Here is a 15,034-nt window from a genome sequence, read left to right on the forward strand (position 1 = left end):
GGTAAGCAGTGACCAGATTATAAGAATCTGAGGAGTGGCTAGATTTTAAGAATCTAAGCATCTTAATGGAGACAAGATGGACCTTATATACAGAAAGTCTATGGGAGGGATCTAGGAGTGGCCAAGTATTCTATGAGGTAATAGAATTCCAGAGACCTGGACCACAAGACCAAGGGAGAATGGAGAAATGGCCTGGGGTCATAGGGAGATCCACAAGAAAGGCCAGTTGATGGGATTATAGCCTCAGGGGAACGCCAGAGATTTAGCCATGTGGGAAAGTCCAAGGTTTTTCCTTTCTGGGGCCTAGATTCCAACCCCATCATTTGCAAATTCTCAGCAAGCCATACATAACCCAAACAAGCTTTTTGACTAGTTTACACATTAAAACAATAACCAACCAAAGCTAAATTATTTTAGTGGTAACCAAATTATGAAAAGTTGCTTGACATAACTGATGCAAAAAGTTCACCAATTTGAAACTTGAAACAAATCCATTACCAATCAGGTGACTTCAGTTTTGTTAAATGCCCTTCCAAATTACTTTACACAGAGAATCAACATCTCATCATTAACATTTAAAACTACAAATTTAAAAGAGTGTGCTTACCTACTTTTGGAGGCTAGCTTCTTTACCTTGAGCAGGATGTGCTGAACCTGGATGATGCTTCCAGGCAAAGGTTGTCCTAGGGCCCAAGGCCATTGCCAGTGGGGCCCATGCTGTAGCTGCTGCCCCTCCCCACTCCTTCCTTTTCCCCAGGTGGGGGAGGGTGAAATCAAAAGTAAGGGGTAAAGGGTGAAACTCTCTTCTCCTATGAGAGGGGTTAACAGACACCCTCTTGACTCAAGCGAAGGGAATGGGAGAAAAGAGTGACCTGGGTTGTAAGGAGGAGTTCTAAACTCCTTAATGATCAATCACAAAACCTCTAGCATCTACCAAGATATTTTTAGCTGTTCTAACTTTCCCCTGTAACCTCCATGAAGGAGAATTCAGGGGTGTAGAGGGAAGGGAGTAAGTAAGCCTCAGGAAACCAAAAAACAACTGCAGTTTTCCCCCAATTCTCTAATGCGGAGAGAACTGACAGAATTCGGCATACACTTCCCGAAAGGGCATCTGTCCTTGTCCTCTATGCTATGGAAGGTGTACCCAGGTCCATGGCCTGGAACTGACCCAGTGGACTGAGTGTCTGAGAGCGTCAGGCCAAGTGGGAGACAGACTCGTAACTGTCTGCCTGAAAAGCACCTCCAAGCCTTGGTGCTTGGAGAGTGACCCCAACTGCAGAGCAAGAAAAGGAGGGAGAGGAGGCTTACATACCTTCCAGTCCTGGTTGGAGAAGAACTTGGGGTTAGGCAGTTTCCCTGTATAGGCCACCAAAATGATGCGGTTTAGGGGTTCAGGGGTTCTGTGACCCCAAAATCACAACACCCAAGTCCTGCCCGAAAGAATTCGAGCCAAGCCTTCTTTCAGTCAAAGACTAGGTTTATTAGAACATCTGTCATATTGGGCAGACTCTTAAGGAGTCTGAACATTAGTGAGCTATTGGCTAGATTATAAGAATCTGACCAGTGACTAGATTATAAGAATCTGAGCCTAAATGCCATTTCTTGATGAGCAGCACAAATAAACCCACAAATCCTTAACTTACAGCACTCCCCCCCCACAACTTTATATAGCTGTTTCTTTCTAAGAAACTCAATAAGATTTAAAAGTAAACTATTAGTTGCTTTAGTTTTGTTTTGGGTCTAGGTCTACCTGTCTCAGGGCAGCAAGGTAGCACAGTGAATAGAGCAACGGGCATGGAATCAGGAAGACCTGAGTTCAAATCCAGCCTTAGATACTCTCTAGCTGTGTGACTCTGGGCAAGTCACTTCACCCTGCTTGCCTCAGTTTCCTCATCTGTGAAATGAGCTGGAGAAGGACATGGCAAACCAGTCCAGTATCTGCCAAGAAAATCCCAAATGGGGTCATGAAGAGTTGCACATGATTGGAACAAGAAAACTGGCTCAGATCTGAAACAAAGCAAATCAAATCTCCCATAACTATTGGCATTGGAACTATGCTATTAGTGGGCCAGTTTGTCTCCCTTTAAGCAGGTTGGAGGCCACTCCCTCCCAAGGTCTCACCATACTGGTACCAGACAGTACAGATTACCAACTGGCTTATTTCACTGAAGCTCAGAACTCCTGAGCTCAAGTGATCCACTAGCTTCATCTTTTACAGGCAAGTGCCATCACACTTGGCTAAATTTTAAGTATAAAAATAGTCTTTTGAAGACAATAAAGAGTAGGGAAGGGGAATGAGAATATGGACAGAAGAAAGTACTCTTTATACCTTCCTTTCCTTCTCCAAATTTTTTTTTTAAAAGCACAGTGTCTTCCCTGTATTCTCTTCTAAAGTACAAATTGCAGCCTAGCAGTGACTGGTCATTATTCCAACATCAGCTCACTTTATGTGCTACTCAGAATCCTAGAGAATGCCAGCTTGTTAGGGATTTCCAAGAATAAGGACTAGCCTCCTTTTTATTTTCCCTGACAGCAGTCCAAAGGAACTTCCTCTTCTAAAAGAATAATGTTATAGAAAATCTCTGACCTTGTCAAGGACATCTCAACTATATGGAGAAGCACATTAATTTAATTTCTATTTCTTCATGGAAGTTTCACTATGTCATTTATTCTCTGGAAGAATTCCAAGTGCTCTGGTTCCATAGATGATATCTAATTGGATATGCTATGGGATCACAGGCTATTGGAAAATGTCTTAAATGCCAACTTGTGTTTGGGACTAGGCTTGGTATTTATTATGCAATGGCCTTATGGGAATCTGGACCTTTGACTAAAAGGGACATAGATAAGCTGGAATGTGACCAGAGGAGAGTAACTAAGACACTTGAGGGGACTAGAAAGCAAGCCTTCTGAGGACTGGTTGAAGGAACTGGGGATGTTTAACCTGAAGTAGAAAATGCTTAGGAGAGAGATGATCACTGTCTTCAAGTATTTAAAGGGTTGTCGAATGGAAGAGGCCTTAGGCTTGTTTTGCTTGACCCTAATGGGTCAAAGTTATAAGGAGACAGGTTTCTCTAGGTATAAGGAAAAATTTCCTAATGACTTAGAGCTGTCCAAAAGTGGAATTGACTACCTTATGGTATGATGACTTCTTTGCCAGTGGAGGTCTTTAAGAAGAGGCTAGAGGATAAGTATTTGTCAGGGATGTTACTAAAGGGGCATTGTGCTTTGGGTAAAGGTTGATTGTTTCCTGAGATGCTTTCCAGCCCTAAAATTCTGTGAACAGAAAAAAAAAAACCATAAGAACTCTAGTTCCAGCAGGAGTTGGCTTATGGTATATTGAATTAGAATCATCGCCCTGTGTGAACTTTGGGCAATGACTCAAGAAGGGTATCTGGGAGAGCAGGAAGGGGCTATACTGGGTAGTACCAGAAAAAATCTAAAGCATTTTAAGATTATAGATGATTTGCTTAGTTTACTTTCTCCAACCCTTCTCACCAGGACAAAGCAAGTGGGAGAGGGGTCCATCACTCGAATGTGCTTTGTTACCTTTCTGTGACTCTTTTTCCCTTTCGTTTTTTCATAGAGTAAACAGCACATCTTGATGCTCTTTTTTTTTTTTTAAACTGATTCCCAGGGACATAATGAGGGTGGGTGGGGAGACTGGGATTTGTTCTAGGCCCCTGCCATTTGGAGGACACTATCAGTACAGTCATTGGTACAGAGTCACCTGAGCTTAGGGTCTAGTCAGCAAGAAGAATTCCATCAGATTGTGAGTTTTCTCCTGTTTCCTGCTGCCACTCTCCTACCACCAGCTCATCAGCAGTGTTTAAAGGACTTGCCCCTGGTAGAAGCATTTCCAGTTATGGTTCTGCTGATCCCACCTGAAGAGAAATATGGGATTTGTCTCAGGCCCTACAAAAGCTAAGGCTGGTCCTGGATGCATGATTCCAAGTGACGTGTTATGTTTAGGAACTCCGACTCTATAGTAATAGAAAGCAGGGGTAAGACAGACATTGAGTGGCCTGTATTTCTCTTTGGTATTCATTTTTTCTGTCTTGGTTGTATGCTCTTTGACTAAGGTTGCCTGAGTGAGAGAAATAAAAAAGAGAATAAGACAGGAAGGCCTCAACAGAGAAAGATGAGGCCCAGAGAACAGCAAAGTGGAAAGCAATGGAAAGATTGGAGTGAAGAGAGAGAATTATAGAACTAAAACCGCAGAACTGAGGATATGACTGGCGAAGATTATCTGTGGTGTTTGGAAAAGTCTCCTCAGGTGCTGTTCAGCTTGTTTGATTGTTGTTGAGTCATTTTTCAGTTGTGTCGGACTCTTTGTGACCCCATTTGGGTTTTGGGGGGTTTTCTTGGCAAAGATTCTAGAGCGTTTTGGTTCAACTGGTACCCTGTGATTAAAAGTACTTTGGTCTGTTCGTCATGTTTCTTTGGGTCAAATAAAGGGTTTATATAATTGAATGCTTTTTCTAACTGCTAATACTCCCATTATCCTTGGTCATTCCTATACCTTTGGAGAACTGAGGATATCTTTTTGGAGTGAGAGAGAATGGAGACGGTGCCTTAAATGTTGGATGAGTGTTTGTGGGTTGGGCATGTATTCCCAAGGAGAATGCACATTCACCTTCTAATGATCAATGTGTAGACTGTTCATTCCACATTCCTCACTCTCCTTACTCACCACTCTTATATGATATAAACCAGGTGGGACAAAGTTACCATCCCATTATCCATGCCGGGAACATAAGGAATGGGACCCAAACTGCTTGATCAGAGAAGGTGTTTTGGAGTCATTGGTTCTCACTCTTTGGACAATTGCCTGTTGCCCAGAATGGGCCACTCAAATATCAGGCAGAAGATATTAGCTTCTATTTTCCATGATTCATTAATTCACAGAGGTAACTGAAAATTGCATACAGTTATTTTCTGAGGTGATTTCTTGTGATTATGTCATTAGTTAAATTATTATTACTACTACAGTAGCTAGATTTCTGGACTTGGGTAGGCTTGGCTTCAAATCCTGTCTTTGATTCTTGCGAGCTGTGATCATGAGCAAGTCACAGAATCACAGAATTTGAGAGTTGGAAGGGGCCTCAATGTCCAAGGAGTTCAACCCATACCTGACAGGAACCTCCACTATAGCAGCCTTACTGGTGGTCATCCAGCCTTTACTTTAAAAGCTTCTGTGGGCCTCAATTCCCTAATCTGCAAACTGGGGATAATCATACCTGGGTCACCAAGTCATGGGGAGACTAACATCAAAGTGTTTTAAAAATATTAAAGTGTTATTGAACTGATAGTTATTATTGTTTCTGTAGGTAAAGAAAACACTGCTTTAAAAAAAACCTGTAGGTAAATCTGGGAGTACCATAAAGTCAAGTGCATATGGTAAGGCACATTTGAGTTAAATCTTATTCTGTTGGAAAGAATTTTCCAAGCTACTTGAACTTATAAAAGAGCAACAGGCCAGTGTAGACATTTTTGGTTTTTGTACAATATTCTCTTTAATGGGTTTTTATTCACAGATAAAAGTATTCACAATACCAAAATGCACACAGAGAATAACAATTTTGATGATAAAGCATGGAAGGGAAAAAAGCATCCAAAAGATCTCTTGCAACAAAGCACAGAGAAACTGGCATATTTTTCGTTTTCTGTGTCAAAACCATTGAAGTGGACATTTCTGTAGTTTTGCAACAACCAAGTACAGGACACATGTGGCTATTTTGGTAATAAATCATTTCCCCAACTCTCTGCTCAGTATCCATTGGGAGATGGGTGGTACAAGTATGATTTCTAATTTACAGATGGGAAAACAGGTTCAGAGATGTCCAGTGACTTGTCTGCGACCGCAAAGCTGAGACACTTTTGATCTGGGATTCAAATATAGGTCTCCTAATTCCAAGGCCAGTCCTCTGAATGGTCATTTCTTCTTGATCTATGCACTATGAAATGAAATGGGGATTTGGATACTATGCCTGATTTTCATAGTTAACCAAATCTGGGTGAAATGTAATCTGAACAATTCATATGTTTTGAGGGTTGGAGTAACAGAATGGGGGCAGGAATGTCAGAGAGAGGGCCACAGGATAGTTAGATGATTGCCCTTGAGGTCAGGAAGGCATTTTTTAAGTCTTGTCTGGGATGTTTAACTAGCTGTGCAATCAAGGGCAAGTGGATTAATCTCTCTGTGCCCCAGGTAATTCTTTAAGGCTATCCATTACAGGTGTGTTGATGAACTGTGTGATGATGGTGGAAGAAGTTCATGGGATCATAGGATCTTAGATGTGAGGCTAGAAGAGACATCAGAGGTTAGTTGTCCAATCTGACACCCTTATTTTACAGGCGGGGAAACTGAAGTTAGAAACAGAGAAGTTAGAAAACTTGCTCAAGGACACCTAGATATAGGAAGTGGCAAAGCCAGGACTTGAACTCAATGGGTAACTCCAAGTTCAGCTCTCTTTCCACTGCTCCACCCCTCCCTACGTCAGGGAAATCACAGGCTTAGCCCAAAAATAGAGTTTGACTTGAGGGGCAAAGCTTCCACTGAAGTGTTATGGGCTTCACTAATTTATTTTGGACCTAGACAACAGTTTCACTATCTAGTGACCAGATGAGATTCTCAATTTTAAAGAAGGTTTGTTGTTGGTGGTAGGGAAGCTAGAAAATAAACAAGAAGGCAACCCATGGTCATTGATACTCAAAGTCAAAACCTATATCTGGATCACAGAGACTCAAAAATTTCTAAGAACCCTCCAGCTACCAGGGGTGGGAAACCTGTGGCCTTGAGGCCACCTGTGGCCCTCTAGGTGCTCAGGTGAGGTCCTTGGACTGAATCCAAACTTCACAGAACAAATCTCCTTAATAAAATGATTTGTTCTGTAAAACTTGGACTCAGTCAAAAGACTGAACCCAAGGACCTAGAAGACCACAGGTGGCCTAGAGACCAGAGGTTCCCCAACTGTCAGTTTAATTGAATTAACCTACTATGTGCCAAGCATTGTGCTATGTCCAATGATACAAAGATAAGCATGTAAGAATCCTGCCTTTGAGGAATTTACATTCTTGAAATACCCTACCTGGAAGATGAAGACCTCTGGCCAGACTACCTCCTGAGTTGTATAGAGAGCTAAAACCTGGGTGGGGGGGGGTCAGTATAATAACCTTCTAAATGGTCTCCCTGCCTCAAATGTCACCCTACTGTGATCCATCTTCCACTCAATTGCCAAAGTGATTTTCCTAAATCATAGATCTGATTATATTACACATCCCCCTCTGTGCCCCACCATCACACTTACTAAATTCTTACAACTCTATATTACTGTCAGGATGAAATATAAAGCCCTCTGGCAATTAGAGCTCTTCATTACCTGGCCCCTTCTTACTTTTCCAGTCTTCTACTTTATTCCCCTCTATGCATAGTATGATGCCATCACACTGGCCTATTTGCAATTCCCCAAATAGGACACTCTATCTTCTATAGTCATGCCTTTGAAGTTCCCCATGCCTGGAGTGTGCTTCTTCCTTAATTCCATCTCTTAGTTTTTCTGATGTCCTTTGAGATTCAGCTCAAATCCCACCTTCTGCAGGAGGCCATCCCTGGTCCCCCAGCTACTAGTACTTTCCCTTGTGATATTACTTTCTTTCTACTTTGCACATACCTCATTATCTATATATTGTCTTCCCAACTAGAATATGAGTTCCTTGAAGTCAGAGACGGTTTTTTTTTTGCCTCCCCACTCCCCTCACCATTTACAGTGATCAGCACTGTGCCTGGCACACAGTAAGTGCTTAATATTTAAATACTTGTTGATGTCCTGACTTCCCCTTTCTTACCTTCAGAAAACTATGGGACCCATCTCTGACTCCCAACTGAAGCAAGAATAATGGCAGGTCAGAAGATAGAGGATTGAGCCCTCAAGCCTACCTCCCACTGCTCCTCATACCAGGTGACCTTGTCTGGTAAGAGAAGACTTTACAATCTTTTGGGTTACTATGTGTTACTATTTGTTACACAAATGTGCATAAGGGAAAAGAATGAAGTGTACTCCTGTAGTTTTCTATAAGACTACTCTGAAAATAACAGGTACCATCAAGAAATTGCTACTTTTGGTATAATGGAAACCTGATGCCCAGGATTGTTAAATCATCTAGTAAAGGGAAAATTTGAAAATGGGTAGTGATAACAAAGTAAGTCTAAGAACTTTTGGCTAAGAGTCTAAAAAGTTCCAAAAAAATCTGAAAGAGAATATACACTTTTGCTGATGAATAGTCTGAACAAAAAGGGTGGGACAGCTAATAAATAAGAAGGAAGGGTATTTCTCCAAACATTACCAATAATTTCATAAAGTATGACTTCAGGAAAGTTGTTAGTAGTAAAGACATGTGATATTCTATATTTGTTTTTACATGATCACTCTAATTTTTTACTTTTGCTGTACTTCCTAATGAACTTTCCCCTAATCTCCATGATATAGATACTGCATGACAATTGGTATATTCCAAAACACACTCCTCAAATGTCTCCCCTAGCAGATAAAACAAACAAACAACCTCTTAAGGTTGTAAAAGAAAGTTGCCTCTGTTGTCAATTTAAAAAAAAATTATATGCACAAAGAACTATAAACAATCCTGGTGCAACAAATATTCAGAAGTTTAAATCAGGTCATTGTAGACAAAGCAAACAAAATTACAGCATTCAATGAAAACATAACTTTATTTCGTTTACCCACAAAAACTCTACCTTTAGATTAAGTTAATATGCTAGCTCAATAAATTACTTCTCAGAAAGTTAAATTTTTTTATATTCCTCTCTAAAATGCAAAATATTGGGCTAATAACTCTTTAAAAAAACAGAATTAGAAATTTTCAAAAGCCTAGAATTCAGAATCTAGAATGCATCTTGAATTTGTATTCAGTTAATTAAATTTTAGCTAACGAGTCAGTTTAAAGAAATTTGTCTTTTCTCTTTTTGCTTTCAGAGCTTATGTAACCAACAAACCAAAGCAATAAAGTAGAATCAACTGTCAAGGAGTTAAGGTTCTGATAAACGCTTTTGAACTTAGTATTTTACTGCTAGTACACAACCGACTTTGTTTCTTTTGTTTTGCTCAACCTGCCAGCATCTAATTGGGGAAACAGGCATTAAGGGTGTTTGACAAATAGTCAGGCCGAGATATGCTGTACATATTCATACACACCAATAAATGATGAGAGGAAGTTTAAGATGCAGTAAAAATAAATTTCGAGAGTTTAGCTCTGGTTTCATATAACAGCACTTCCATAAAGCACTTAGAACACTAAGGCAGCAATATCCTCCAGATAGTACACAGGGGACACATCCTTTAAATAAATGTGTTCCTTTGCCTGAACAGAAGTTCAAACCTGCTCAATTATCATTAATTTTGTTCCTTTTATTATTATTATTTTTTTCCCCAAGCGTGAACGAAGAAGCCGCGGCCTCTGAGGCTTTGCAGGCAGCTCGTGGCCGGTCTAGGTTACTGGTGATTATTCACCCAGCCGCGTGAAAAAAGGCTTTTTTTCAGCCTTCTCTGCTACTTTGGAGAAACTGAGGAGGAAAGGGTTGTAGGCACTTTAGATCCAACCACCAACCCGCAGGTGAGTCAGTCAAGGAAAAGGGCAAGGTCGAACACAGTTTAGAAAGAAGTCCCTGTAACAAGTTCAGTGCGTGGAACAGGCTTAAAAGGCACCAAAGGCTTGTACGGCACTAAAAGCAATTGTCATAGGAAAGGACAATGAAAACAGCTACAAGAAACCTTTGAGTCCGAGAGCAGACGCAGATACAGAGGGGAATCCCCTCTTTCACTTTGGGAGCAGTTCCCCCAGAAATACTGGCGTCGTGGAGACTTGGGTAGGAATCCTTGGAGGAGTTAGGTTCGGGCATCCTGGAACTTCTGGCTGGCTCTTTTATTACAGTGACAATGGGAAAAGTGGGTGGCGAATGGGCAACTCTGTAGAGGAAGAGGGAGAAGGGAAGATTGAGGGCTGATGGGATCACATGGGAGCAGCAGTAGCAGAAGCAGTGATTTGCTCCTGCACTGTGACCTGGGACAGCAGATTTTTTTTATACTCCCCCCCCACCCCCGCCTTTTCAATCCATCGCTCTCCCCTCCTCCCCCTTCGTTCCTTTTAAAGGACTCCTTCCCGGGAAAGCTGTCAGCAGCCAGGAGAAGCTGTTTGTGCTCTGCTCAGACTAGAGCAGCTTCTCCTTCGGCCCGGCGAAGTGGGGGCGAGCCCTCGGGAGGAGGGCAGGAGCGCCCTCGTTGCCTGCCGTCTCTACTGTCTGGATGTCGCCACACGTGGGACGCCTCTTCCCTTCTTACTGGGCTCAGGTCCCTTAGGTTACTCCGGCCAGTTCGTAAAGGTGCGGGAAGAAATAAATTGCATTCTAAGACCTCCACCAGCAAGTTCCCACCTCTTGGTGTGATTCTTCCTGTGAGGAGTGGGGAGGGGGTGGGGTTGGCAGGGTGTTAGAAGCACCCCCAGGCCCAGAGAACTATGAGCGGGGTAAAAAGCTTCGGCAGCAGCAGCAGCAGAAACAGTAACAGCAGCCCCAGGAGCCTCGGCCACCGAAGCAGCAGCAGCCACAGCAGCCAGGGTAGTGGTCGCCCCTGCCCCCTCCGGCGCGTCCTGCTCTCCAGCGGATCCCACTGTAAGCGCCTCCCGTAGCCGCTCTCCTTGAGCGGTCCAGTAAGTCAACCTCCCCTGACCTCGGCCAGACAGGGTTCTCAGTTCCATTCTACCTGATGCGCCATGCTGACCTCGAGACTGCGGGGACCAGAGAGCCACTGCGACCGCCTGCCTGGCTCGTGCTGATCTCAGCGGGAGCAGTCTCTGCCGCTGGGTTAAGCCCAGGGTGCTGGGCGACGGCGCGCCCCGAGTTTCACAACTTACTGCCTAAGGGAAGCAACCGCAGGTCCTGCCTCTGCCTCCCTCCACCACATCCTCTCCTTTCCCTAAAATCCTTAGGAAAGGCAATGGGGGCGCTGCTGGCACTCTGTCTCCTCCTGGCCTGGCTGCGCTGGGGCCCCGCTGGGGCGCAGCAGGACGGCGAGTATTGCCACGGCTGGGTGGACGCGCACGGCAACTACCACGAAGGTTTCCAGTGCCCGGAGGACTTCGACACGCTGGATGCCACCATCTGCTGCGGCTCCTGCGCCCTACGCTACTGCTGTGCTGCCGCCGATGCTAGGCTGGAGCAAGGGGCTTGCACCAACGACCGAGGCGAGCTGGAGCACCCGGGCATCACCGCGCGTAAGTGTCCAGCTCCCTAGCGGGCGCAGCTCCCCATCTTGCCATCCGTGCCGGCTGTTAGCTGTTTGCTGTTTGTGTGCGCTAGTGTGTGGGTGCGCGCGCGTGCAGTCTATTCCTTCCCCCTCCCAAGGTTGAGCCCGTTCAACCAGTGGACGGAGGGAGAGAAAGGAGGGGTTGCTTTCCCGGTTCCCCTCCGACTCCCCTCACATCCCCCCCCCCCCAGGGCTAGTCCTTGGTGTGCTGGCAACAACGGGACCAGACGCGACAGGTGTGAGACCGGGTACATGGGTGCCCAATTTTGCTCCTTCTCAACCCACTTTAAATTGCAGGGCAGAGGAGGCGCGCAGCCCATTAGATAGGCGCAGGTCCTAGTGCAAATTAGCCCGAGGAAGCTGCCCCTTTCGCATTGACAGATACCAGATTTTTCTGATTTTTTAGTGCTTGGCACAGAGCCTGGCACACCCTAAGCGCTTAATAGATGCAGTTGACTTAGAAGCCAACGGCTGGCATGCTTTGCCCCGTGTACGTGGTACTGTAGGCTTGAGTGAATGTGCTTGAATTCTCCCAGTTTTCCACGTAGACTAGTGAGGTGGGGGGAGGATATAGAGAGGGGAAAGAGTCCGGGTCTGAGGTTTCCCTAGAGCTGGAAGACGTTAGTGAGTGGTGATGGAGTGTGAAACTTTACTCCTGACGCCAGTTAATCAACAGCCCCGCACTGAAGGCAAAGCCCGAGTCACTTATTCTTTTAAACCTTTCCTGCACCCCTCCCCCATCCCCTTTCCTTTCTTTGCATCAAATTACCCTTTCCCTCCCCCCACAACCAAACTGAAAACAGCGCAAATCACCGCCACCAGCGTGGCGATTTTAAAAGCCCCAGTAGGCAGCCCTCCTCCCTTTTATTCTCGCATCAGAAAACACGGGTCGAGTTTCCGCTAACTTCAGAGCTGAATAAATCACAGCCCCGACCAAGGAACCTTATACCTTAGGAAGAGAGTTATTTTTTTTCCCACCTGAGTCTTAACTTTGGGGAAACACTTTAGGCAGTGGTTTAAAGGCCAACGAAACTAGAGGAGACAGTGAGGCCAGGGAGCCCAGGGAGCCCTGACGTCGTGGAGATTTGGACGAAACACGTGAAGCAGCCCAGAGGGCAGCTCCAAGGTCGGTGGGAGATAAAATTAAGTGAAGAATCCCTTACCAGACGAAAAGGATAGCTGTTGGAAAGGGAAGGGAATACGAGCTTTCTTTGATAAGCTTTCTTTTACAATCTGGTTACTCTCCCCATTTCTTTGTGTTTGGGGGTCCCTCACATACTAGGAGGAGGATTTGGGAAGTAGTTGTGGGGAAGATTATTTTAGATGCTCGTTGTGAGTTGCCTAGTCACACCACAACAACAGCACCATTTATCGATGAATTGATTAACATTCTATGTAAGTCACTTTGCAAACTTCAAAAAGCTATATAAATGTTAGTTATTATTGTTGTCATAGAAGAAAAAGAGAGGCCGCAAATCTCTCTCAACCATTCCTTCCTCCTCATCCTTTGAGGACCTGGTTTCTTTCTTGGGTCCAAGGTACTTAAATCATTTATGCTTAATTTCTCAGGTTACTGCATTCTTGCCGCTATCAGCCTAGGAATCAATCTCTCTCTGTCCACCTGTCTCTCTCTGTGTCTCTGTCTCTCTCTCTGTCTTTCTCTCCCTCCCTCCCCCATATTTTCTTTGCAGTCAACGGAAGGACAGGAATATACCTGGCTAAAAAGGGGCAAACAGCCCCGCAGCTCACATCCCTTCAGCTGTCCTTGCCACCTCTAAACCTTTCATGTGTACCTTTTATAGATGAAGGCTTGGCCAACTTGGGTGATTTGACTCCAATAAATGGACACTACAAGAGGCAAATACATCTCACATATACTTGCATGGTATGGGTACAAATAAAAATGGAATTTGGCCTTGCTTATGAAAAAGGTTGTTATGTGGAAAATTAGGGTTGAAGACAATCAAGAATTGCAGCAGTAGCATGGTCAGTCTTTGGCCCAGCTGACCTCTCAGTAAGAATGAGGTTTAGGGGCCAAGATGCCTTGATATAAACATTGTGTCCTTCCTGGGCTGCCAGGGAGCTGTTGATAAGAAGCTGTAGATGAGACATGAAAGTCATGAAGAGGATTAGGAAACAGGGAATGTGACGGATTTTTATATGGATTTTTGGAGTTTCTTGAAACAACTTCTAAATGCAGCTCAAATAAGTCTTAGACTTTTGACTGTGAGTGGGTGCTTCTGGGACGTGAGAGAAGTCTTCAAGACAAGAGACTGATCTCAACAATATTTTGGATTTTTAACACAATCAAATTAATCCATATTAAACTCTGTTGCCCCTACCCCCATTGCTTTAGTGAGGGCAAGGGGTTTTTCAGCTGCAAAGATGTCCAAATGAGGGTAAGGTAAAGATGTGGTAACAAACTGCAGTCTCAGTTTGATTTATCCCTCTTTGGTCATAAGACCTGGAATCAATGCGCATCGGAGGTTGTAAGTAAAAAGCTTTGAGAAATGGAGTTACAAGAACTCTAACTCTACCATATCTTGAACTCAAGCCAATGAGCAGCCAGAAGACACCTTTAAGCAGAACTGGAAGGCATGGAAAGTCTTTAACAAGGGTGTCTTCCCTTTCTGTCTTCTTTTTAGAACCAGTCTACGTGCCATTCCTGATCGTTGGCTCCATCTTCATCGCCTTCATTATCCTGGGCTCCTTAGTAGCTATTTACTGTTGCACCTGCTTAAGACCTAAACAAACATCTCAGCAGCCCATTCGTTTCTCACTTCGAAGCTATCAGAATGAGACCCTACCCATGATTCTGACCTCCACTAACCTCAGGACGCCGTCAAGGCAGTCCAGCACTGCGACCAGCTCGAGCTCCAATGGAGGCTCCATTCGAAGGTTTTCTTTCGCCAGAGCCGAGTCCGGTTGTTTGGTGCCCTCACCTCCCCCACCTTACACATCAGGCTGTTTACAGACAGGTCATTCAATCCGCCTGACCCAACCATCTGGATTCCTGGTGTCACCGCAGTATTTTGCTTATCCCCTCCAGCAGGAGCCAACACTTCCTGGGAAAAACTGCTCGGACTTCAGCCCAAGTTGATAGGAATAATGCAGCTGAGAGAAAGACAAGTGGAGTGTGTTTTGAGTTATGTTCATGTTAATACTTAGATGATGTTCTGGGGCATCAGAACAGATCATCATGGAGAAATATTTCTTTTCTAGAAGTAATATGTTCTCTCATTTGGATCGCACAAAATGGATGTTTTAGGTAATTGCTTTTTTCCTTTTTTTTTTTTAAAGGTGACCATTACATTTTAATTTGCTATCTTTACTCGTAATTTCAGCAATTAGAAGTTTAAACCAGTTTCTGTTGAAAACATTTCATTGGTCAGCTCAAAACATTAGTTGTATATAAGATATTAGAAGTTACTCTTTTAAGCCCAAGTGGTTAATTTAATTATAATGAAAAAAGGAAGTACCTGATTCTAGTTATCAGAAATTCATTGAAAAAAAAAACCTTAATCACTTCTTAATAAACTAAGAGAACCCTGAGCATCTTGGACAGTATTTAAGTATGTTGAGATAATTATTGTATTAATAATCACACAACTCAAAATACATACTTTTCAGAAGGCAAGACAATATGAAAAAAATTTAGTAAGTAATTTTCATTGTTAGGTAAATCCTAACTAAACTTTCTTCCTAGGAATATTTAT

General features: G+C 43.7%; 1 protein-coding gene across 1 annotated transcript; it reads left to right on the top strand.

Annotated features, from left to right (window-relative positions):
* Positions 1 to 10,778: 10,778 nt before the first annotated feature.
* SHISA3 (shisa family member 3) lies at positions 10,779 to 14,497 on the top strand. The gene is made up of 2 exons (XM_027836068.1): positions 10,779 to 11,286; positions 13,964 to 14,497. Exons 1-2 carry the CDS (start codon positions 10,779 to 10,781, stop codon positions 14,416 to 14,418), a joined length of 963 nt encoding a protein of 320 aa, XP_027691869.1. The 3' UTR covers positions 14,419 to 14,497.
* Positions 14,498 to 15,034: the final 537 nt, after the last annotated feature.

The sequence above is a fragment of the Vombatus ursinus genome, unplaced genomic scaffold (genome assembly GCF_900497805.2).
Source record: "Vombatus ursinus unplaced genomic scaffold, bare-nosed wombat genome assembly UNPS02014818.1, whole genome shotgun sequence".
Classification (NCBI taxonomy): Eukaryota; Metazoa; Chordata; class Mammalia; order Diprotodontia; family Vombatidae; genus Vombatus; species Vombatus ursinus.